The sequence below is a fragment of the Podarcis vaucheri genome (genome assembly GCF_965113315.1).
Source record: "Podarcis vaucheri genome assembly, chromosome: 13".
Classification (NCBI taxonomy): Eukaryota; Metazoa; Chordata; class Lepidosauria; order Squamata; family Lacertidae; genus Podarcis; species Podarcis vaucheri.
Window position 1 is genome coordinate 47,013,523 of NC_138751.1, and position 20,766 is coordinate 47,034,288.

At 47.5% G+C, this 20,766-nt stretch overlaps 1 protein-coding gene across 1 annotated transcript in view; it reads right to left on the reverse strand.

The window, feature by feature from the left end:
• MRC2 (mannose receptor C-type 2) overlaps window positions 1-20,766 on the reverse strand; it is an 82,499-nt gene that overhangs the window by 4,971 nt on the left and 56,762 nt on the right. The window contains exons 15-29 of the mRNA XM_082194695.1: window positions 19,956-20,094; window positions 18,998-19,033; window positions 15,618-15,778; window positions 13,234-13,301; window positions 13,019-13,119; window positions 11,240-11,379; window positions 10,223-10,328; window positions 9,296-9,459; window positions 7,515-7,623; window positions 6,387-6,625; window positions 4,866-5,034; window positions 4,603-4,752; window positions 3,304-3,423; window positions 2,104-2,283; window positions 773-799 (exon numbers count right to left, since the gene is read on the reverse strand). Of these exons, the coding sequence (XP_082050821.1) occupies window positions 773-799; window positions 2,104-2,283; window positions 3,304-3,423; window positions 4,603-4,752; window positions 4,866-5,034; window positions 6,387-6,625; window positions 7,515-7,623; window positions 9,296-9,459; window positions 10,223-10,328; window positions 11,240-11,379; window positions 13,019-13,119; window positions 13,234-13,301; window positions 15,618-15,778; window positions 18,998-19,033; window positions 19,956-20,094 (1,909 nt within the window). The remainder of the gene's footprint in view (window positions 1-772; window positions 800-2,103; window positions 2,284-3,303; window positions 3,424-4,602; window positions 4,753-4,865; window positions 5,035-6,386; window positions 6,626-7,514; window positions 7,624-9,295; window positions 9,460-10,222; window positions 10,329-11,239; window positions 11,380-13,018; window positions 13,120-13,233; window positions 13,302-15,617; window positions 15,779-18,997; window positions 19,034-19,955; window positions 20,095-20,766) is intronic.

Sequence of the window (20,766 nt, forward strand, 5' to 3'; positions counted from 1 at the left end):
ATAATAAATTTTATTTATACCCCGCCCTCCCCAGCCAAGACAGGGCTCAGGGCGGCTAACACCAGGTATAAAAACAATAGATTAAAGTAGAACTTAAAAACAAGATTAAAATGCAACATTAAGATGCAGCCTCATTTCAGAAGAAACTCAAATCAAAAACTTTTTTGGGGATGAAAACGTCAAATCTTCACCAAGGCCAACTATCCAGACTGGTCCTACGTGGGCCAGAAAAAAGCCAAGGAAGTCCCCAAATAGGAGTTCCATCACAGAAGGAGAAAGCAAAACGGAAAGAGGGGGAGGGGAGCAAGTTGATTCCAAGCCAAAGGCCAGGCGGAACAACTCCGTCTTACAGGCTCTGCGGAAAGAAATCAGATCCTGAGACAGAGTGTTCCACCAGGCCGGAGCCAGTGTTGAAAATGCCCTGGCTCTGGTTGAGGCTAATCTAACTTCCTTAGGGCCTGGGACCTCTAGGGTGTTGGTATTTATAGACCTTAGGTCCTCCGCAGGGCATACCAGGAGAGGCGGTCCCATAGGTACAAGGGTCCTAGGCCTGTCCAATTCACTTGTGCCCAGTTGTTGCAACTGAAGCAGGTCTGGCTTTCCTGCTTCAAATTCTCACCCCCTTCTATAGTGCAAAAGGCACAAGACTCCGGTTTTACAACCAGACTGGGAGTCCATCTGTTTCAGGACTGGTGTTCATAGGAGTGTCAGGAGGCAAAGCCAAGCTCACCTACAAGGAGACACGGCAACCAGTTTCCAGTTTGGTACGTACCTGATCTGGAGAGGCTGCTTTCTTCCGCTGCCATGGAAAGAGAACCCAGACAGTGGCGGGAGGAAGAGAGAGATAAAGAAAGAAAGAAGGAAGGAAAGAGGGTGTCATTAATTTGCCTGTTCCTAGTCCTGTTTCATACATTGCTTGAAAACAGCCCTTCAGGGATGCTCAAAACATTCCAAAGCAACTCCCTCCATGCTTTGCTGTTGCATTCCTTTGACTTTCATTAGCTACATTTCCCTTTCAACCCTAATAATAATAATAAAAGTAATAACATATCCTCTCTTTCAATTGCAACCACACTTGTCCCCTTGTCCATTGGTAGAGCAACCCTACTTTCTAGCTCTTATTGTCCTTCATTTTTCTCCATAAAGTAACATTAATCAAACGTATTAAGAGTAATACCTTTACTGAACCAATTTAGGAATGATCAAGAGTATGCACGCCTTTCAGCCTTCACAGAACTCTTCATTAGGCAGAACGGAAAAGATTAGATTAGACAAGTCGCCCAGCTCCCTCTCTTATCTACTTGAAAGCTGCCTCGCTTTTCACTAGCTGATGAAGAGTTTCACAAACCCATAGAACTCTGCAGATTCACACAGTGGCCTAAGCTGACCCAAGAAACGATTTCATTCTATCTCAACCAAAGGCCGTCTGCAGAGGACAATCCATGTCTAACATATTCTGTTTAAACCACCCAGCGCCCAAGAGGGCCAGGTTCCCAAAGACCACACTGCCTGTCTTTGGTCAAGACTCTCTTTAAATTATCAGCATTATCCAAAAACCACCACCTCCACAATAGTGGACTAGAAAAAGTCTCAATGCATGAAGATATATACAGGATTCTATACTTAAACAAAAGAGAAGTAAGGTCAATCCCTTGCAGTCTCTCTGAGCCACCGAAACCCACCTCACTGGCTGTTCATCATGTGTGATTTAGTGCAACTGGCCCTTACAATGTACAGTGGTACCTCTGGTTGCGAACGGGATCCCTTCCGGAGCCCCGTTCACAACACAAGCAGAACACAACCTGCGTCTGGCGATACGTCGTTTCTGTACATGCACGTGACGTCATTTTGAGCATCTGCGCATGCACGAGCAGCAAAACCCGGAAGTAGCCCTTTCCGGTACTTCCGGATCGCCGCGGGATGCAACCTGAAAAGACGTAACCTGAACCGAACATAGCAAGAGGTATGACTGTAGTGATGAGGACCCATGAATAAACCCCAACGGACTCCTGCTCTCATTCCCCGATGCTGAAGTCCGACCCATGACCATTAGAAGCCTCGCCCCACATTTTAGCTCCGAGGCCTTCAAAACCACCCGCTTACCTCGGGCTGTCTTGCAGATGACTCCCATGGTGACGTTGGAGCAGGAGCCCAAGTGCCACACGCCGTTGCTGCTCTGGATCCAGTAGCAGCTGTTTTGGCTCAGCATGCTGGGTCCTGTGTCATCCTGCCCCCAGTTAGAATAGTTCACCGCCATGTTGTCATGCCAGACAAGTGTGCCCCCTGCAGAGGAAGGAGAAACATGCTGTGGGGTGGCGGGGTAGGGGGAGAGGGAGAGGGAGGGAGCACCTCTGCTGGATGGCAGAAAAGGATCAAAAATTCCTTTTCCAAAAGAGGAAACAAATTGCAAGGATTACAGTGTAGTCTGCTGGGCAAAAATGGCTGGGTATAAGCCACCTAAAGGGACGTGGGTGGCACTGTGGTCTAAACCACTGAGCCTCTCGGACTTGCTGATCAGAAGGTGAGCGGTTCGAATCCCCGCGACGGAGTGAGCTCCCGTTGCTTGGTCCCTGCTCCTGCCAACCTAGCAGTTCAAAAGCACGTCAAAGTGCAAGTAGATAAATAGGTACCGCTCTGGCGGGAAGGTAAACGATGTTTCTGTGCGCTGCTCTGGTTCGCCAGGAGTGGCTTAGTCATGCTGCCCACATGACCCCAGAAGCTGTCTGCGGACAAACGCCGGCTCCCTCAGCCAGGAAAGCGAGATGAGCGCCACAACCCCAGAGTCGTCCGCAACTGGACTTAACTGTCATGGGTCCTTTACCTTTTTTTTTATAAGCCACCTATCTATGTTTAGAAATGCTTTTAAATAAATGTGACTGCATATTTCCCCCATTTATCACTGTTTCCATTTCCCTCTCCTTCTGCTGTTTCCCCTGGGTGCAGATTATAGATTTTAAATTATAGACTTTTATGCATAGGAATCAAAGTGGCCAAAATCCATATGCGGGGTCAAACTGGACTGCTCCTCAGCCTCAGTCAGGCATAGGCAAACTCGCCCCTCCAGATGTTTTGGGACTACAACTCCCATCGTTCCTAGCTAACAGGACCAGTGGTCAGGGGTGATGGGAATTGTAGTCTTGAAACATCTGGAGGGCTGAGTTTGCCTACGCCTGGTCTCAGTTCATGTATTAACGCCACCCTCATTTATTGCCCCAAACTCTTCCTCCTCACTGCTCTTCATTTCCTATAACGATAACATGCTGTTAACTACATGCCAATCAATTAAGACATTGCCAGCCTTACCTTTGGGGTTAAAGGCCATCCCCAGCCAAGCTCCTTTGGATTGGCTCTCATAAGCCTGAAGATGCTCCCACACGAATAGGTTCTCGATCTCGTCTAGGATGGACAGCACTGTACCTCCAACTGTGGGGGAAGCGGGAGATGATGGATCAGGAGAAGGAACAGATGCACAAGCCTGAAAGTTTTACTGGGCATGAAGAGTACAGCTGAGAAGCTCTCGCACTGTGCATGTTCTGAACAACACCCTCATCCACATGAAGGAAACTCCAATTTTGTCACCAGAATAATAATAAAAAAAATGCAAATTAAGCACCCCTTTTCATATATTCATTTGATCTGTAAGGTGAGCCAATATTACTCTCCCTCGTGTTGGGAGAAAGGATGCTGTTTCTGTGTGTCATGAGAACGAGAGGCGGGATTTGATGCAGGTAATTCTTATTCATTCCTCAATCTCTTACGCATTGCGGACAAACTTCCCAAGAAAAACTTGCCAAAAACACTCATATTCAGGATACTGAGTTTGGTTGACAGAATCACAGGTGCCTGCATGTTACGTGCCTGAAGGCCACACAAGTTTTCCCCACCTAGCTCCTGTAGCGAAACCTTCTAACCAAAGAAAACCCTTAAATGGGCAGAATAATCCCTGCCCCAGGAAAAACTCTGCCGATTGCCTTATTGCCAAACAACTGCACTTTGCTCTCCCCTCGAGCACTGGCTCTGAAGGAGAAAGAAAAGGGAAAAACGACAGTCTCTAGACTCTTAGAGTTAGCAGTTCTCTGACTTTCTAGGGAGAAAGGTGCCTCAGCTTTAGAAGAGCACGTCTGCAGCAACTGGGATTTCTACAGAAACGCATCGCCAACAGCGTGTGCACACCGTTCTGTACTAAAACAGGCACAAAGTAGGGGTGAGCAGATTCCTTCAGCTCTGGTATTTGGTTATTACTCCCATGTTTCATTGTTGTTGTGGCTTGTCGTCCGGGAATTGTTTGCGTGTGCTAAATATAAAGAGATGAGTGCATTAATGACTTTGCTTTCTAAAAATTACTGTCCCACCTACAAGAACTGCTCCACAGTCCCAAGTGGAGGAATAGGCAGGTAGACGCTGCTGAATAAAACCTCCAGCAATCCACTTCCAAGACAAATGCTGGCTTTTGTGCTTCAGGCACAAGGAAGGAGGGAAGAAACCAGACACAAAGAGAAAAGCCAGAGCGAAAGAAAACATGACTTTGCGCCGGAAGCTGTGTTCTAGGGCATGAGAACTGGAGCACGGTTGTTTCCTCTGAGCTTCTTAGAAGCACGTTACCTTTCTCGCATCTCTTCTTAGCTTCTTTCTGGCCCAGCACGACTTCCATGTGGAAGGCATAGCAGTGATTTCGGAAGGGGATCCAGGAAGAATCCTCCACAGATTTAGGGCAGCTCCCGTTGTACCTCCACTTGTGGGGGGGAAGGGCCCCTGGAAGGGAAGAGCTGGTTAGAAGGAATGTCTGGGCCTTTTCTCCATTCAGGCTCAGGGCTGACTAGAGTGTCCCCTCCTGCCCCGGCTGAGTTCTCTCCCAGGTACAGCACCTGTGCTCATTTTGCAGATGGCCCCTTGAAGCTTGGTGTCGCAGCCGGCGGTCCTCCAGGTCCCATCTACATCCATGTATGCGCACCCCACAAGCTGCTGCGGTTCTCCAGCCCGCCAGTTCGTGTAGGAAAGGCTCTCTTCTGTGAACCACGTGTAGCTTCGCCTCCCCTAAAAGCAACCCAGTAAACCAATAAAAGATCGGCCAAGTCGGACCAGACAGAATAAGATTTCTGAGGGGGGAGCTTGTATAACCGGGACTGGATGGAGATAAAATCCAAGTGATCAGAAGGGTGGACTTGTAAGGCTTGTGAAATATTCTGGATTTGTTTGATACTGTGTCCTGCAAGGGTAGTTCATCTTAAGATGTTTCAGGAGTAGGATCCAGCCCTGAAAGCACCGCTTTTCCAGTGACTCGTGGCTTACACTTGGTCCCACCTTGCCACTCTTGGTGTCAGGCTTCGGGGAATCCTATCCCTCCCACGATGGCAGCCAAGAAGCTGATACACAATAAAAGTTCTTACCAAGTAGTTTATTCAATAGTCACAGAGAGAGACGAAGGAATGGGGTCTCCCCTAGATAATGGCGTTGCTCCAAGTAAAGTCCCACCCCCTACGTCTCTCCTTTTCTACATCACCCCTGCATCGGCTAATCTGAGCTTTCTGCCTCTGAGCCTTTTTGTTCTACTACCCTCAATGCTTGCCTGGTCCTGGGAGAGGGGGGTCAGGAATGCTTTCCAAAGACACGGAGTCTGTCAGCCGTCTCTCCCCTGGTGCTGCTTCGTCCTGCTGTTCCTCTCCCAATATTTCCCATCTTCTCCCCTCTGCAGCCTCTGAACTGTGACCTTCTGCAAACCACTGTTGTAAATCTATACAATGGTACCTCTAGATACGAACGGGATCCATTCCGGAGCCCCGTTCGCATCTAGAGGTAAACGTAACTAGCAAGGGCACGTCTGTGCGCATCGCTTTTTGCCGCTTCTGCGCATGACATCATTTTGAGCGTCTGTGCATGCGGCGAAACCCGGAAGTAACGCGCTCCGTTACTTCCGGGTTGCCGCGGAGCGCAACTCGAAAGCGCTCAACTCGAAGCGCATTTAACCCGAGGTATGACTGTAGTGTCCTTCTGTTCTCGGAAAGGTTCGGGAGAAAGGAGGGTGCGGTCCCCACCATTCCTCATCAATCCAGTCCCTGACACTTGAGCTCCCACCCAGGAGTGTGTATTGTAGGTCATTTGACTTCTGGAGCTCTGGGTACTGGCTCTAGCGACTGTGCCACTCCCAACTCTGATCCCCACCTGTCCACCAGTACTGGCCCAAGACACTTTGCCGCCCGAAGCAGAGCCCAAAAGCCTACCAGGGCCAACAATGTCAAAAAGGTCTTGCTATACCATTTGGACACTGATGTCTGCCTTCATCTAGTGGCGCTGTCTGAAGCAGGAGCACTGCCCTGGCAAACTGCAGGGCCAGCCCTGCTTCCCTTGCTCTCGCCGCTCTGTCTTAGCCAGCCCCCTGGCTGCCTTACCTCCTCTTTGGACAAGCCAATCCAGAGCGGGGTCTGCAGGCTGCTCACTGCTTGGGTGAGGAAAGCCTGGGTGTACGGCTCCGTCATGCTCGCCAGGCTTGTATTGAGGCTCTCGCACAAGAGCATGGCTTCCTGCCACCTGAGAGGCTTCTGCAGGATGCGGTAAGTGCTGTTGAAGTACGAGAGGGTGGAGTTGGGAGCCGGGGGGAAGGTTGCTGGGGAAGGGCTCAGGGCAGGATCTGGGGGTGGGAGAAAGAAAGAGGACCAGAGATCCTTAGAACTGGAATAACCGTAGCTTGCACTTCCATCCCACCCTGCCCCAGAGCCATTAACGTAGCAGTATTGGTTTAATTCAAATGCGTACTGGAGCTTTTTGAACACCACTCAAATGTGTTTTTTAATAATAATAATAATAATAATAATAATAATAATAATAAAATGTTTATTTATATCCTGCCCTCCCCAGCCAAAGCCGGGTTCAGAGCGGCTAACAACAATAAAAGTCACACAGCACTCTAAAATCAATTCATTCTAAAATTAATTCAGAATCAAATTAGTGGCAACCACTGGGCTAGAGTTCTATGAGGGTTACCAAAGGAGGGGGTCAGACTCTGCCTTGGCCAAAGGCCAGGTGGAACAGCTCTGTCTTGCAGGCCCTGCGGAAAGACGTCAAGCCCTGCAGGGCCCTAGTCTCTTGTGACAGAGCGTTCCACCAGGTTGGAGCCGCAGCTGAAAAAGCCCTGGCTCTGGTTGAGGCCAGCCTAACCTCCCTGTGGCCTGGGACCTCCAAGATGTTTTTGTTTGAAGACCGTAAGTTCCTCTGTGGGACATACCAGGAGAGGCGGTCCTGTAGGTACGAGGGTCTTAGGCCGTATAGGGTTTTAAAGGTTAAAACCAGCACCTTAAACCTGATCCTGTACTCCACCGGGTGTTCGCTCCCCACTCTTTCCACCACCAGCCATTTCTTTCTGCTTTCTCACTCACAGCTCTTTGCGGGGAGGTCCGAGAAACAGTGGCACCTTGGATAATTGCCAAGGCACATTAATGCTCCCTTTGCCAGGCACAGCTGCAGCCTGCCTGACCCTTCCCTTACCCCGGTCCCCGCCTGCATCTTTCCTACACTCTTACCTTTCCTCCTCTGGCAGATGAAGGCATTTTTCTCCTCCAGGCAATTCCTGTCATCCCAGCGGCCAGTGAACTGGGGCGGGATGCCATGCCAAACCACAGCGCAGTTGGTCTGAGAGAGACAGAACCAGGAGCGTCAGTCACTCACCTGTGCCCACAGTGGGAAGGCTGTTCACCGCACGCCATCAGCTGGAGCAGCGCGCAAGGCTCCATCCAGTCTTGAGGGTAGGCAGTTGCAAAATACCTTATTTTTCACTCCATAAGACACACTTTTTTCCTATTAAAAACTAAGGGGAAATGTCTGTGCGTCTTATGGAGCGAATGTGTGGTCCCTGGGGCTGGGGGGGGGGGGACTGGACTTCCCCCGCCAGCCCCGCAAGCCCCGGGAGTGGAAGCAAGGCTGCGAGCAACCTTGCCGCCGCTCCCGGACCTGTTCTGGGGGCTGGGGTCAGGGGAAGCCCCAGCCCCATGGCTAAAAAGGAAGCCAAGACAGCGAGCGGGATCCATCCCGCTCGCTGTCTTGGCTTCTTTGCTCTTTGGGGCTGGGGGTGTGTGGAAATAATCCCCCCCCTGATTTCCCCCTCTAAAAAGTAGGTGCGTCTTGTGGTTTGGTGCGTCCTATAGAGTGAAAAATGCGGTGCCTCCACATGCAACAGCCCCTCACAACTGTTGCAAATCTGCAGCTGGCGCAGAACGCCGGCACCCAGTTGAGGACAGACACTAAATATTTCTGCAGAACTCACTGGCAACAGGATGTTTCAGTGGCCTCTAGTATGCCATCAAAGGATACTGTCGGCATCCGTCTGTCTCGGGAGGCAATGGAGTGTGCCTCTGGGGGTGAAATCAAACCGCTGCGTTGGCACCTAAGTGACCTCCCTGGGGTGCAAGCCTGGGCTTTGTGTATGGAGGTCCTGGGCTGCCCAGGTGATAAGACGTCCGCCCCACCGCAGCCTTGATGGTGTGGCCCAGGGCGATGTTAGAGGAGGAGGGCTGGCCCATTTGGCATCGGAAAGATTGAGACACGACAAGCACTTTGGCTGTTTGTTTTCCCATGCGCCTCACAGCAACAACAAAAATCCGGCTACTCAAACTGCTCTAAGAAGCTGCCGAGGGCCGCCAAAGACAGCCTTGAGGGCCACGTGTTGGACCACCCAGATTGAAAAGGTATTGGCAGAGGAAACAAAGGGAGGAATAGCTCGGTTGGTTAGAGCACGGTGATGATAATGCCAAGGCTGCAGGTTCGATTCCCGGATGGGACAGCTAAATATTCCTCCATTGCTAGATGACGCTCAGGGTCCCTTTCCAATTCTACAATTCTATGAAACACACAGTAAAGGTAAAAGTAAAGGGGACCCCTGACCATTAGGTCCAGTCACGGATGACTCTGGAGTTGCGGTGCTCATCTTGCTTTATTGGCCGAGGGAGCCGGCATACAGCTTCCTGGTCATGTGGCCAGCATGACTAAGCCACTTCTGGCAAACCAGAGCAGCGCACGGAAACGCCGTTTACCTTCCCGCCGGAGCAGTACCTATTTATCTACTTGCACTTTGACGTGCTTTCGAACTTCCAGGTTGGCAGGAGCAGGGACTGAACAACGGGAGCTCACCCCGTCATGGGGATTCGAACCGCCGACCTTCTGATCGGCAAGTCCTAGGCTCTATGGTTTAACCAACAGCGCCACCCGTGCCCCTCTATGAAACACACAGCATCCCCACAAAAAGATGAGGCTCCCCAAAGAGACAGCTACAAAACGGGGTGAGGGGGTCTCCCAGGGTTTGGCTCACCGGGTTCTCACTAGCTGTGGCTGCCCCACATCCAGAGGGCTCACCAGGACCCCAGTTCACAAAGCTGACAGGCTCAGCTTCCACCCACTGGAACTCCTTCTTTGCGTCCTGGAGGCCGATCCACAGGTCAGAGGTCACATTTGGAAGAAGAGTGGTTATAAAGGCTGTAAGTGGGAAGAAGGGCACGTTACTGGAGGAAGTCAGATGAAGGCGCAAAGCTTTGTTTACGTAGGGACTAGAGGCCTACAAAGCCAGAGTTCAGTTTTGCCATCAAGTGTTTCCACTAAAAAGAGACGTCGCAGGGCCCTCCAACTGCCTCCGAGGTGGGCGAGGGAAAGACAACGCTTATTCAGTGGGTGAGGGAAATACATTCTCTCCTTTCTCAGAGGCACTCTGTTCTCTATTATTCCTTCCTATATTATGATGGACTGCTCTTATTTTCTTGCAATCACTCCAATAATACGGCGATGGTTTTATTTATACCCCGCCCATCTGGCTGGGTCGCTCCAGCCACTCTGGGCGGCTTCCAGCACATATAAAAACGTAACAAAACGTCAAACATTAAAAACTTCCTGATACAGGGCTGCCTTCAGATGTCTCCCAAAAGTTATTTAGTTCTTTATCTCCTTGACATCTGAAGGGAGGGCGTTCCACAGGGAGGGCGCCACTGCCGAGAAGGCCCTCAAACCAAGGGTCCAGTCCAGTCCAGTGTTCAGGACAGTAAGTCCACAGATTAGCCTTTCATATGTTCAGGCAAATGCCGGAATGATCCTTGGGTTTTCTTCGGCTCATGAAGACACTTGCCTGGGGCCAAAAGCTGATCAGTTCCCAGAGGCGAGGTGAGGCAGTGTGTGTGTGTGTGTGTGTGTGTGCGCGCGCGCATGCATGAACACACACACAGTTGTCTTGTGAACAAAGGGCCCTTACCTTGCTCAACGTAATTGGAGATGGTTGCCAGCACGCCCCCCTGAATCTCACACCTTCGCTTCGCCTCTTGCCAGGTTACCTGCTCTTCGCTGTTAATCCTAAAGCACTGCATTATAAAATTGACAGAAAAGGAGATTTATAAACAGCAGACATTTCAGGCAAGGTATTTCCCCTCCTGTGACTTAATAATAATAATAATAATAATAATAATAATAATAATAATAATAATTTATTATTTCTACCCCGCCCATCTGACTGGGTTTCCTGAGCCACTCTGGGCAACTTCCAACAAAATATTAAAATAAAATATTCTGTTAAACTTTAAAAGCTTCCCTAAACAGGGCTGCCTTCAGATGTCTTCTAAAAGTCTGGTAGTCGTTTTTCTCTTTGACATCTAGTGGGAGGGCGTTCCACAGGGCGGGTGCCACCACCGAGAAGGCCCTCTGCCTGGTTCCCTGTAACTTCTCACAGCGAGGGAACCGCCAGAAGGCCCTCAGCACTGGACTTTCACATTTATTTTATGTATTTTCAGTTTTAGCTCATCCTTTCCTCCCCAAAAGCTCAAGATGGTTTCCGCTCTCCGCAACGATACCATGAGTTAAGAAGGTAAAAAATATCAAGGCATTTGAGAGAAGGGGAAATCGAACTACACAAAACTACGCAGACAGACTTGCAATATGAAACAGCTATCTATCTGAAATCTCACTCCTCTAAGCTAGGCTGATGGACTGTGATTTGAACCCATGTCTCGTCAGTCCTAGATGTGACACTCAATATACTACCCTCCACACTCTCATACGTTCACGAACAGGAGGGGGAAATTAAATGGGTAAGTGGTTTCTGAACCAGGAATGTCAACCAGCCAAATTTCTGCCCTTCCACATACTCCACAGGAGTTATTTCCACACCACCACCCATCCAGTTCAAGGGGGACCTGGCACACAAACATTCCTGGCAGACTCCCTCCCCCCTTCAAGAATGATGATGTTCGGTTCCAGGGAAAGCACTTCCAAGTACCTTATTGCCGACAGCATGCCAGCCCTGGGCACAGCTGCCAGGAGTAGGTGCCGGCAGGGGTGGCAAGGAGCCTGTGGTAATATTGGTGCGCTTGCAGATGTAAGGCAGAGCAGTGAAACACTTCTGGTCGCCCCAGTCCTCTGCAGAAGGAGAGAAAGGAGAAGATACGAGAGCAGATTCTGTATTTTGCTTGGTTACAATGGCACTCTCAAAGTAAGAAACAGCAGCCATCTCAAAGTACAGTGCTACCTTGGGTTACATATGCTTCAGGTTACAGACTCCAGAAATAGCTAACCCAGAAATTGTTAAGAACTGGGGTTAATAACTTTGCTTCAGCATGAGAACAGAAATTGTGCTCCGGCGGTGTGTCAGCAGCAGGAGGCCCCATTAGCTAAAGTGGTGCTTCAGGGTAAGAACAGTTTCAGGTTAAGAACGGATCTTTGGGGAAGAAATGCCCACGAGAGAAGAATGGAGAATGAAATTGATGGAATACGCAGAAATGGATAGACTAACGGGCAGAATTAGGAATCAAAGAGACCAGAGATTCACCGAGGACTGGAAGAAATTTACAGAGTATATCAAAAATGTTTGTGATGAACAATTAGTACGATTAATATGATTAAGATTGTTAGAGTGCAATATAAAATTGAGAAATGTGAGATGAAGAGATAACACAGAGAATTGTCAGACATGCTGATGGATGTCTAAAAGAATGATTAAGTGAGAACTGGATGTTTAATTCTGTACAAATCTATGTTGGAAAATTAATTTTAAAAATAGCTAAAAAAAAAAAAAGAACGGACCTCCGGAACAAATTAAGTACTTAACCTGAGGTACCACTGTAAGAAACAGCAGCCATCACAGCCTGTCCCAACATTTTGTATAAAAAAATTCCAACGCAGAAAACCCCAAACCTGGGTCAGGTTTCTTTTTGGGGCATAACATTCTTTTATCCAGCTGTCCGATAGTTGTTTTTTAAAATGGTGAGTGTTCATGTACAGTGGTACCTTGGTTCTCAAACTAAATCCATTCTGGGAGTCCGTTCGACTCCTGAAACGGTTCGAAAACCAAGGCATGGCTTCCGATTGGCTGCAGGAGCTTCCTGCACTCAATCAGAAGCCGCGGAAGCCACGTCAGACGTTCAGCTTCCGAAAAATGTTGCCAAACCAGATCACTCACTTCTGGGTTTGTGGCGTTCGGGAGCTGATTTGTTCAGGAGCCAAGCCATTCGGGAACGAAGGTACCGCTGTATTATAACTCTAAAGACTAGGCAACTGCTTAAAAACAACATCACAATAATAAGTTAGGACGCCAGTGATCTTAACATTTCCACTGCCTACCCTATACAGTAGTACCTCGGGTTAAGTACTTAATTCGTTCCGGAGGTCCGTTCTTAACCTGAAACTGTTCTTAACCTGAAGCACCATTTTAGCTAATGGGGACTCCCGCTACTGCCGCGCCGCCGGAGCACGATTTCTGTTCTCATCCTGAAGCAAAGTTCTTAACCTGAAGCACTATTTCTGGGTTAGCAGAGTCTGTAACCCGAAGCATATGTAACCTGAAGCGTATGTAACCCGAGGTACCACTGTGTGTTTTCAGGGACATCAGCCAGAAGTTCAGGCTTTGATGGGTTTCTGGAGGGATGGAATATTTTTTAGGAATTATCAGGAGCCTGGTCTGAGCTGATCAGACCAGAGACTGCAAAGGGCCATAGGGGAGAATGTTGATCTGTAAGCTGATTAGGAATATCAGGCCAATGTCTGCATGCCCATTACCCACCTCGGCTAGCAGTCATGTACACACACTTCCTGTCCTTGGTGGTAGGCCTCGGCTTTCCTGGTGCCCACGAGACGAAGTTCAAGAGTGAATAATCAGACCACCTGGAGATGGCAAACAACACATTGGGGAGGTTCCCGCATTTTGAACACAAGCAGGAATCTAAGACACACCAAAAATTGCTTCTAGGACAGAAGACAATAGAGAAAGAGACTCACCGAAATCGTCCATCGTTCTCATAGGTGCTCAGCCCAATCCACCAGTGCTGCTCCTGTCCCCTTGAAAACTGGCCAAAGGAGGAATGATATGCAATAATGTCAAGGGGGAGAACGAAAAGACTGTCTGAGCCACCTTAATCTTCGGATTGCCTACCACCGGGCTCTTTTTGTGTAAGGATACCAGCATGGAGTCCCAGCACCTTTTGTTTTTGCCTGCGCATAGCAGTTATTTGGCGCTGGCATCCACTGCGTACCCTACAGAATTGCTGCCTAACCACTGCTGTCCATGCACCAGGGACCGTAAGGCTAGATCACTACGACGCACATTGTGTGGGGCTGCCCTTGGCCCTGGTCTGGAAACTCTAGCTGGTGCAGAATGCAATGGCTATGGGAACACATAGCTGCCAACACGTCACACGACAGGTTCAAGGTCCTTGCATTGATTTAAGGTAAAGGTAAAGGGACCCCTGACCCTTAGGTCCAGTCGTGACCGACTCTGGGGTTGCGGCGCTCCTCTCGCTTTATTGGCCGAGGAAGCCAGCGTACAGCTTCCGGGTCATGTGGCCAGCATGACTGAGCCGCTTCTGGCGAACCAGAGCAGCGCACGGAAACGCCGTTCACCTTCCCACTGGAGTGATACCTATTTATCTACTTGCACTTTGATGTGCTTTCGAACCGCTAGGTTGGCAGGAGCTGGGACCGAGCAACGGGAGCTCACCCCGTTGCGGGGATTCGAACCACCGACCTTCTGATCGGCAAGTCCTAGGCTCTGTGGTTTAACCCACAGTGCCACCCATGTCCCAGAGTTGTCTTGATTTACACAGCACTGAAAAAGGTAGGTCCAGGGTGCTGCAGGGGTCACCTGAACACCTTCTAAAGTTATTATTATTTAAAGCCCTAAACAGCCTCGGCCCTGTATACCTGAAGGAGCATCTCCACCCCCATCGTTCTGCCCAGACACTGAGGTCCAGCTCCAAGGGCCTTTTGGCAGTTCCCTTCCTGCGAGAAGTGAGGTTACAGGGAACCAGGCAGAGGGGCCTTCTCGGTAGTGGCGCCCTTCTTGTGGAATGCCCTCAAGGAAATGAACAACTATCTGAGTTTTAGAGGATATCTGAAGGCAGCCCTGTTTAGGGAAGTTTTTAATGTCTGATGTTTTGTTGTATTTTTAATATTTTGTTGGAAGGTGCTCAGAGATGGGCGGGAAATAATATTATTATTATTATTATTATTATTATTATTATTATTATTATTATTATTATTTCCAAGCTCAATCACTGAGGTCATCTGTAGTTGTCCCATGAGTTGGTGAGGCTCATCTGATTATCAGCCCCAAACCGAATCAGCATGCACCTTCTATGCTAACTGTCAAATGTTTGCAGGGAAGTTTTCTTTGCTGCCCAACTTACAGGGACTATTAAGTATCCACAATAGCTGATTATCCATTTTAATTTTTATTTTCATTCTTACTGTATTTAATTATAAAGAGCTTTGAAACTTTAAATTGCAGCAGACAAGTATTTTTATATATCAAATAAAGAAATGAAGAGCACTTGGAATACAACAATAAAGCTGTGTTTATTGTTGTTGTTGTTATTGTTATTATTATTATTACTACTGGTTATTGTTGTGTGAAACACTAACTGGGAGGAGAAGGTCATAAGCAGCAGCTGACTATGCTTTTGCTACCATCTTGAAAAAAATTTCTTTAGGCAGGCCTTTAACTTGTCTAGTCAATTATGTTATGCTGCTCTTGTGTGTAGAACGATATACATATATTCGTAAACTAAAATAAATTTCTTTACAACCCTTGCAATAGCCCTGTGAGCTTCCGCTCTAAAAAAGGTTGAGAGCTTGATGCTGTCTAACTGCAACTAGGCCAAAATTTTAATTCCCTTCATTGTTTTCTGTATGCAGTTCTCACTTTTGTCTGGGAAGGAAATAACAAGCATCTTAAGGAATTGGGCCAGAAAGGCTTTGATTCTATAAATTAATAGTAGAAACAAAGTACCAGGATTGCAAGACCCTTCTGAGGAGAATTTGCTAAGTGAAAAAAATGAAAGATGGCAATCACTTAATAGTAATTTTAACATATTTTTTCCCTTCTAGAATGGATTCCCTGACACCCTAATACCCATATTTATACACCAAAAGCACATTCCTTAGACTTCTGTCAGGGAAAATGTATTAAGATTATTGTAAGTTGGAGGCCATCTTGCATTTCTCACCCAGTAAATTTTCCTTAAATCTTTGGGAAGACCCAATTTAGTCTCCACTAACCATCAATGTTCCCTTTCTGCCTGAAGGTCCCTGCCACAACCGGATGGGATTTTAAAAATTGTTTCCTTTTTGGCCCAAACCCATTGCCATTCCAGGTGGCTCCCTACCTTCTTCAGGTTCTGACCCAGGAAGTCCAGCTCAGCTTGATTGTGAATTGACACCAGCTCAGCTTGGAACCAAGTGCAGATCCTCTGAGCCTGTACCCAGGTTGAATGGTGGTCGAAGAATTTGTACTCAGCATCTTGGTATTTCACCCACTCATTGCTCGCTGTGGAGAAACGGGATGGGTTAAGAGACCCTGGGGAAACTTGGTGCTTTCCAGGTGGAGATTACTTTAGGCAGCTAATACCACCAAAACCTCCTATTTCCCTTAGATGCCCCCTATCAGAAGAGCTTCAGGATCTGTCCTTCAAGACAGATCCTGAAGCTGAGACTCCAATACTTTGGCCTCCTCATGAGAAGAGAAGACTCTCTGGAAAACACCCTGATGTTGAGAAAGATGGAGGGCACAAGGAGAAGGGGACCACAGAGGACGAGATGGTTGGACAGTGTTCTCGAAGCTGCCAGCATGAATTTGACCAAACTGCAGGAGGCAGTGGAAGACAGGAGGGCCTGGCGTGCTCTGGTCCAGGGGGTCACGAAGAGTCGGACACGACTAAACGACTAAACAACAACAACAACATCAGAAGAGCTGCAACTCTTCCAAGTGTCAACGCAGCTATCTAGTCAACCTAATTCTCTTCCAACAGAGACTCAGAAGGCACATTCTATGTTTGCTTATGCAGAAAGCTTGACCAAACTGTGTAGATTCTAACACAGTCCCATGTTTATTCATTAGGTAAAAAGGTAAAGGACCCCTGGACATTTAAGTCCAGTCAAAGGCGACTATGGGGTTGCGACGCTCATCTCGCTTTCAGGTCGAGGGAGACGGCATTTGTCCTCAGACAGCTTTCCGGGTCTTGTGGCCAGCAGGACTAAGCTGCTTTTGGTGCAACGGAACACCGTGACGGAAACCAGAGCGCATGGAAACGCTGTTTACTTTCCTGCCACAATGGTACCCATTTATCTACTTGCACTGGCGTGCTTTCAAATTGCTAGGTTGGCAGAAGCTGGGACAGAGCAACGGGAGCTCACTCCATTGCTGGGATTCGAACCGACAACCTTCTGATCGGCAAGACCAAGAGGCTCGGTAGTTTAGACCACAGCGCCACCTGGGTCCCTTCAGGGGTCCTTTACTTTTTACGTTTTAACCTAATGAACAAACATGGTACTGTGTTATCAGTAGTCTTGTTAGATAGTAAAATTCATATTAAATTGCTGTTTTAGGGGTTGTTTTTAAAAGAGTGGAACGGATTAATTGGTTTTGCATTACTTTCTATGGGAAAGCATGCCTTGGTTTTGGAACGCTTTGGTTCAGGAACGGACTTCCGGAGCGGATTATGTTTGAGAACCAAGGTGCCACTGTAATGCTAAATGCCACCTCAACATCCTGGGGTCATGAATTTCATAGGTTAATGATGTGTTGTGCAAAGAAGCACTGCTTGTTTTTCTTCAACCTGTTTGGGGAGGTTTTTAATGTTTGATGTTTCATTGTATTTTAGTATTTTGTTGGAAGCCGCCCAGAGTGGCTGGGGAAACCCAGCCAGATGGGTGGGGTATAAATAAAATTATTATTATTATTATTATTATTATTATTATTATTATTATTATTCCTATCAGTTTCAAGAACAGGTCCCCTGGCGTTGAGGCTGGGGGATGAATGTCTCCACTATTTGTTTCTGAAAATATTTATAGCCTGCTCTGCATCACACTGATCTCTGAGCAGGGCACACAATTCATTCAAAACGTTTACACGAATATAGCAGGAGCAGGCAAAAGTATAAATCACTGCGTCTGACTCAAAATGCAGAGCTGCAAATCCCATCATGTTAGGCTGCAGAATTAACAATTCATAAAGACCCTGAGAGAATAACCAGGTCTTAACCTGGCACTGAAAGAAAGCCAAAGTTAGCGCTAGCCAGACCTCATGGGATCTCAGTTTCTCCACATCACTCATGGTTTCGTAAACCTCCGTCACATTATGCATACACACACACACACACACACACACACACACACACAGCCCTGCTGCCTTTTTCCTACATCAAAAACATTCTTTTCTTCAGTAAGATACATGATCAGAAGTCAAGATGGTTCAGTCGCCCTGTTTTCCATGCTGCCTCCAGCATAGCTATTCTATTTCTAGACCTGGGTGACGCTAGGTACATGAGTGCAGGCTTCTTAAACTCATACTTGACCTCTGCAGGCCTATAGCTGAGAGGGATCCAACTCTATCTATTCAGTTAGCTGATATTTCTGTTGCTGCTTCTGACATAAGCTTGGTATAACACATAACTCCCTTTCCCAGGGACATAGCCCACATTCCCAACTGCAGACCCCACATCGCCTCAGCTGAGAGAGCAAGGGGCAGTGCCACATAAGACTGCCAGCAGCACTCTACCAATCCTTGACAAGACCAGCTTGCTGAACCTTAATGGCAAAACCTATTTGGTGTTTCGCAACCTTCTGACTAGTTGCAGGATCTTAGCCAAACTTAGCAGAGTAAACGCAGAATCCACGGAAGCAATTGGCGACTTGGCTGCAGACAGGATAGACGAAGCAGGAACCAGGAACTTGTAGTTAGGTTAAAATAAAAAAATTCATTCCAGTAGCACCTTAAAGACCAACTAAGTTAGTTCTTGGTATGAGCTTTCGTGTGCATGCACACTTCTTCAGATACACAGATATGCACACGAAAGCTCATACCAAGAACTATTTTTTTATTTTGACTATGGCAGACCAACACGGCTACCTATCTGTAATTGTAGTTAGGTGTTTATTATATACAGTGGACTATTTACAGGAACAGAACATGGATCTTTTGCTAGCTCTTTCTGATATGACTCACAACTCCTACACTGACACAGAACTCTGAACCTCTGAACACATTCCAGCTAGTAGGCCATTAATTATCACTCCCTTGAGACAGCTTGACCAATCAGGGAGCGGTCTCCATGCCTCTGTTATCACCAGGCAGACTTACTCCTTCAGATTGCCTTCTGGCTGTCTGCCAAACCTTAATTGACTCTGTGTGAGTAGCTGCACGTACACAGTTTCCCAACAAACCTTTCTCAAACTTTTGGGTCCCCAGGTGTTGTTGGACTACAACTCCCATCATCCCTGACCACCGGTCCTACTAGCTAGGGATGATGGGAGTTGTAGTCCACCTGGGGACCCAAGTTTGAGAAACGCACAATGCCAACAGCGCAGTACAACAGAGGCGGGAAGTTGGCACCGTGTTTCCTCTAGCTTGCATGCATCCAGAAAATACACACACTTTTTTTGCGTCCGCAAGTCAATGAGTATGGTGCAAGGGTGGAGACAGAGTGATCTCTGCACAAAAGAGGCTTTGCCACATGGGATGAGGGGGGCGGAAATATTCACTCACCTTGAACGGTTGTCTCTGGCTCTTTCACATCAGTGCCTATTAAACAACAGCACACGATCAGCAAGTGAGCAAGGAAGATGGGCTGAATTCATTTCAGTTCCTGATTCAGGAAAAAATGCCCCTTCAGGAAAGTAAGATATTCCCCCTATCGTTTCTGTACTGCAATCCCTGCTGGTTATGAAGGAGGAGCAAGCCTCATCCTTTGTTTATTGGAATGCGGCTACTTGTCTTTATACACATTCAACCATGTATCAAAGAAATAATTAAACATTAATTTTTTAAAAAATAGAAAGGGTTAGATTGTGGGGAGAGGGTGGAAGTCAAACACAGACACCAGAAGGAAGACAGAACGTCCCTGAGAGGTTCAGTACTCTTAGTATGAACTAGTGGAGCTGAGAAACTTTGTTATTCTAAAAATATTAACATACCCATTAAGTAGGGACACCAAGTTATCTTGGGAAGATAATCCTATTTGAGGAACTGACAAGAAACAGATGCGCTTAATACAACAATCTTTATACACCTCACACTCGCGTAGAAATCTGCCATGCTCAGAGCAGCTTATAGCGGTTTTTTTTCAAAACAGTAACATTAGTCATGCAATCAAGGGCAGCAAAAATAAACAGCAGTAAAAATGAAAGCAGGCACTAAACCCCAATTAAAAAACCCCAAAGAGGTCAGCCACAACAGAATCCTCAACCTGGCAGGCCAAATGGTATTAAAATTAACTCGTAGCACACTGTGGCGACCTATGAAGATATTAAGCCCTCCTGAAGCCCAGGCAAGGTACTTAACTCCTTCACTTAATGGACATTATTGAGTTGGCTGAACATTACCTCAAGAATCCTCCTTCAAAATCTCGCGTTTGAAGATATGTAGACATGAAAGAGGCGACTGCAAAGTTCTTGACTGTGGCTAACTCTTCCCCTCCCTGCCAACCCGTCGCCATCCCAGTCACCTTTGGGCAGCTTGCAGATCCAGTCCAGTTGAGCGTCGCACTGAAGAGGCATCCACTGCAAGGATGCCAAGTCCAGCGCCGCACAGTTCCGGATGTCCTCGTCGTCATGATTGCTGCGGTCAAAGTTATGGTAGGAGAACTGAAGGCAAAAGAAAGATGGGGGAGGGCAAGTTAATGTTTGATGTATTACAGTATTTTAATATTTTTTCTGGAAGCCGCCCAGAGTGTCTGGGGAAGCCCAGCCAGATGGGCGGGGTATAAATAATAAATTCTTCTTCTTCTTCTTCTTCTTCTTCTTCTTCTTCTTCTTCTTCTTCTTCCCTCAATCTCAATGTCCTGCTTAGTCAACTGAAGCCTTAGGTCAGGGGTCAGCAAACTTTTTCAGCAGGGGGCCGGTCCACTGTCCCTCAGACCTTGTGGGGGGCTGGACTATATTTTTTTTTTGGGGGGGGGGGATGAACAAATTCCTATGCCCCACAAATAACCCAGAGATGCATTTTAAATAAAAGTGCACATTCTACTCAAGTAAAAACACACTGATTCCTGGACCATCTGCGGGCTGGATTTAGAAGGCGATTGGGCCAGATTCGACCCCCGGGCCTTAGTTTACCTACCCATGCCTTAAGTCACTGGCTTATCCAACTCAGTTGAGCGCAGTGACATGAATACTTTCCTCTCCCCCCCCCACCAGAAGGAATTCCCACTCCACACTGTGCTCTGTATTATCTCAAATGCATTTTCCTCTACATCAGCAACAAACAAGCTTCAAGAGAGGTCTGGGTTTCCTATGGTGGCTCCTTAACAGAAAAAG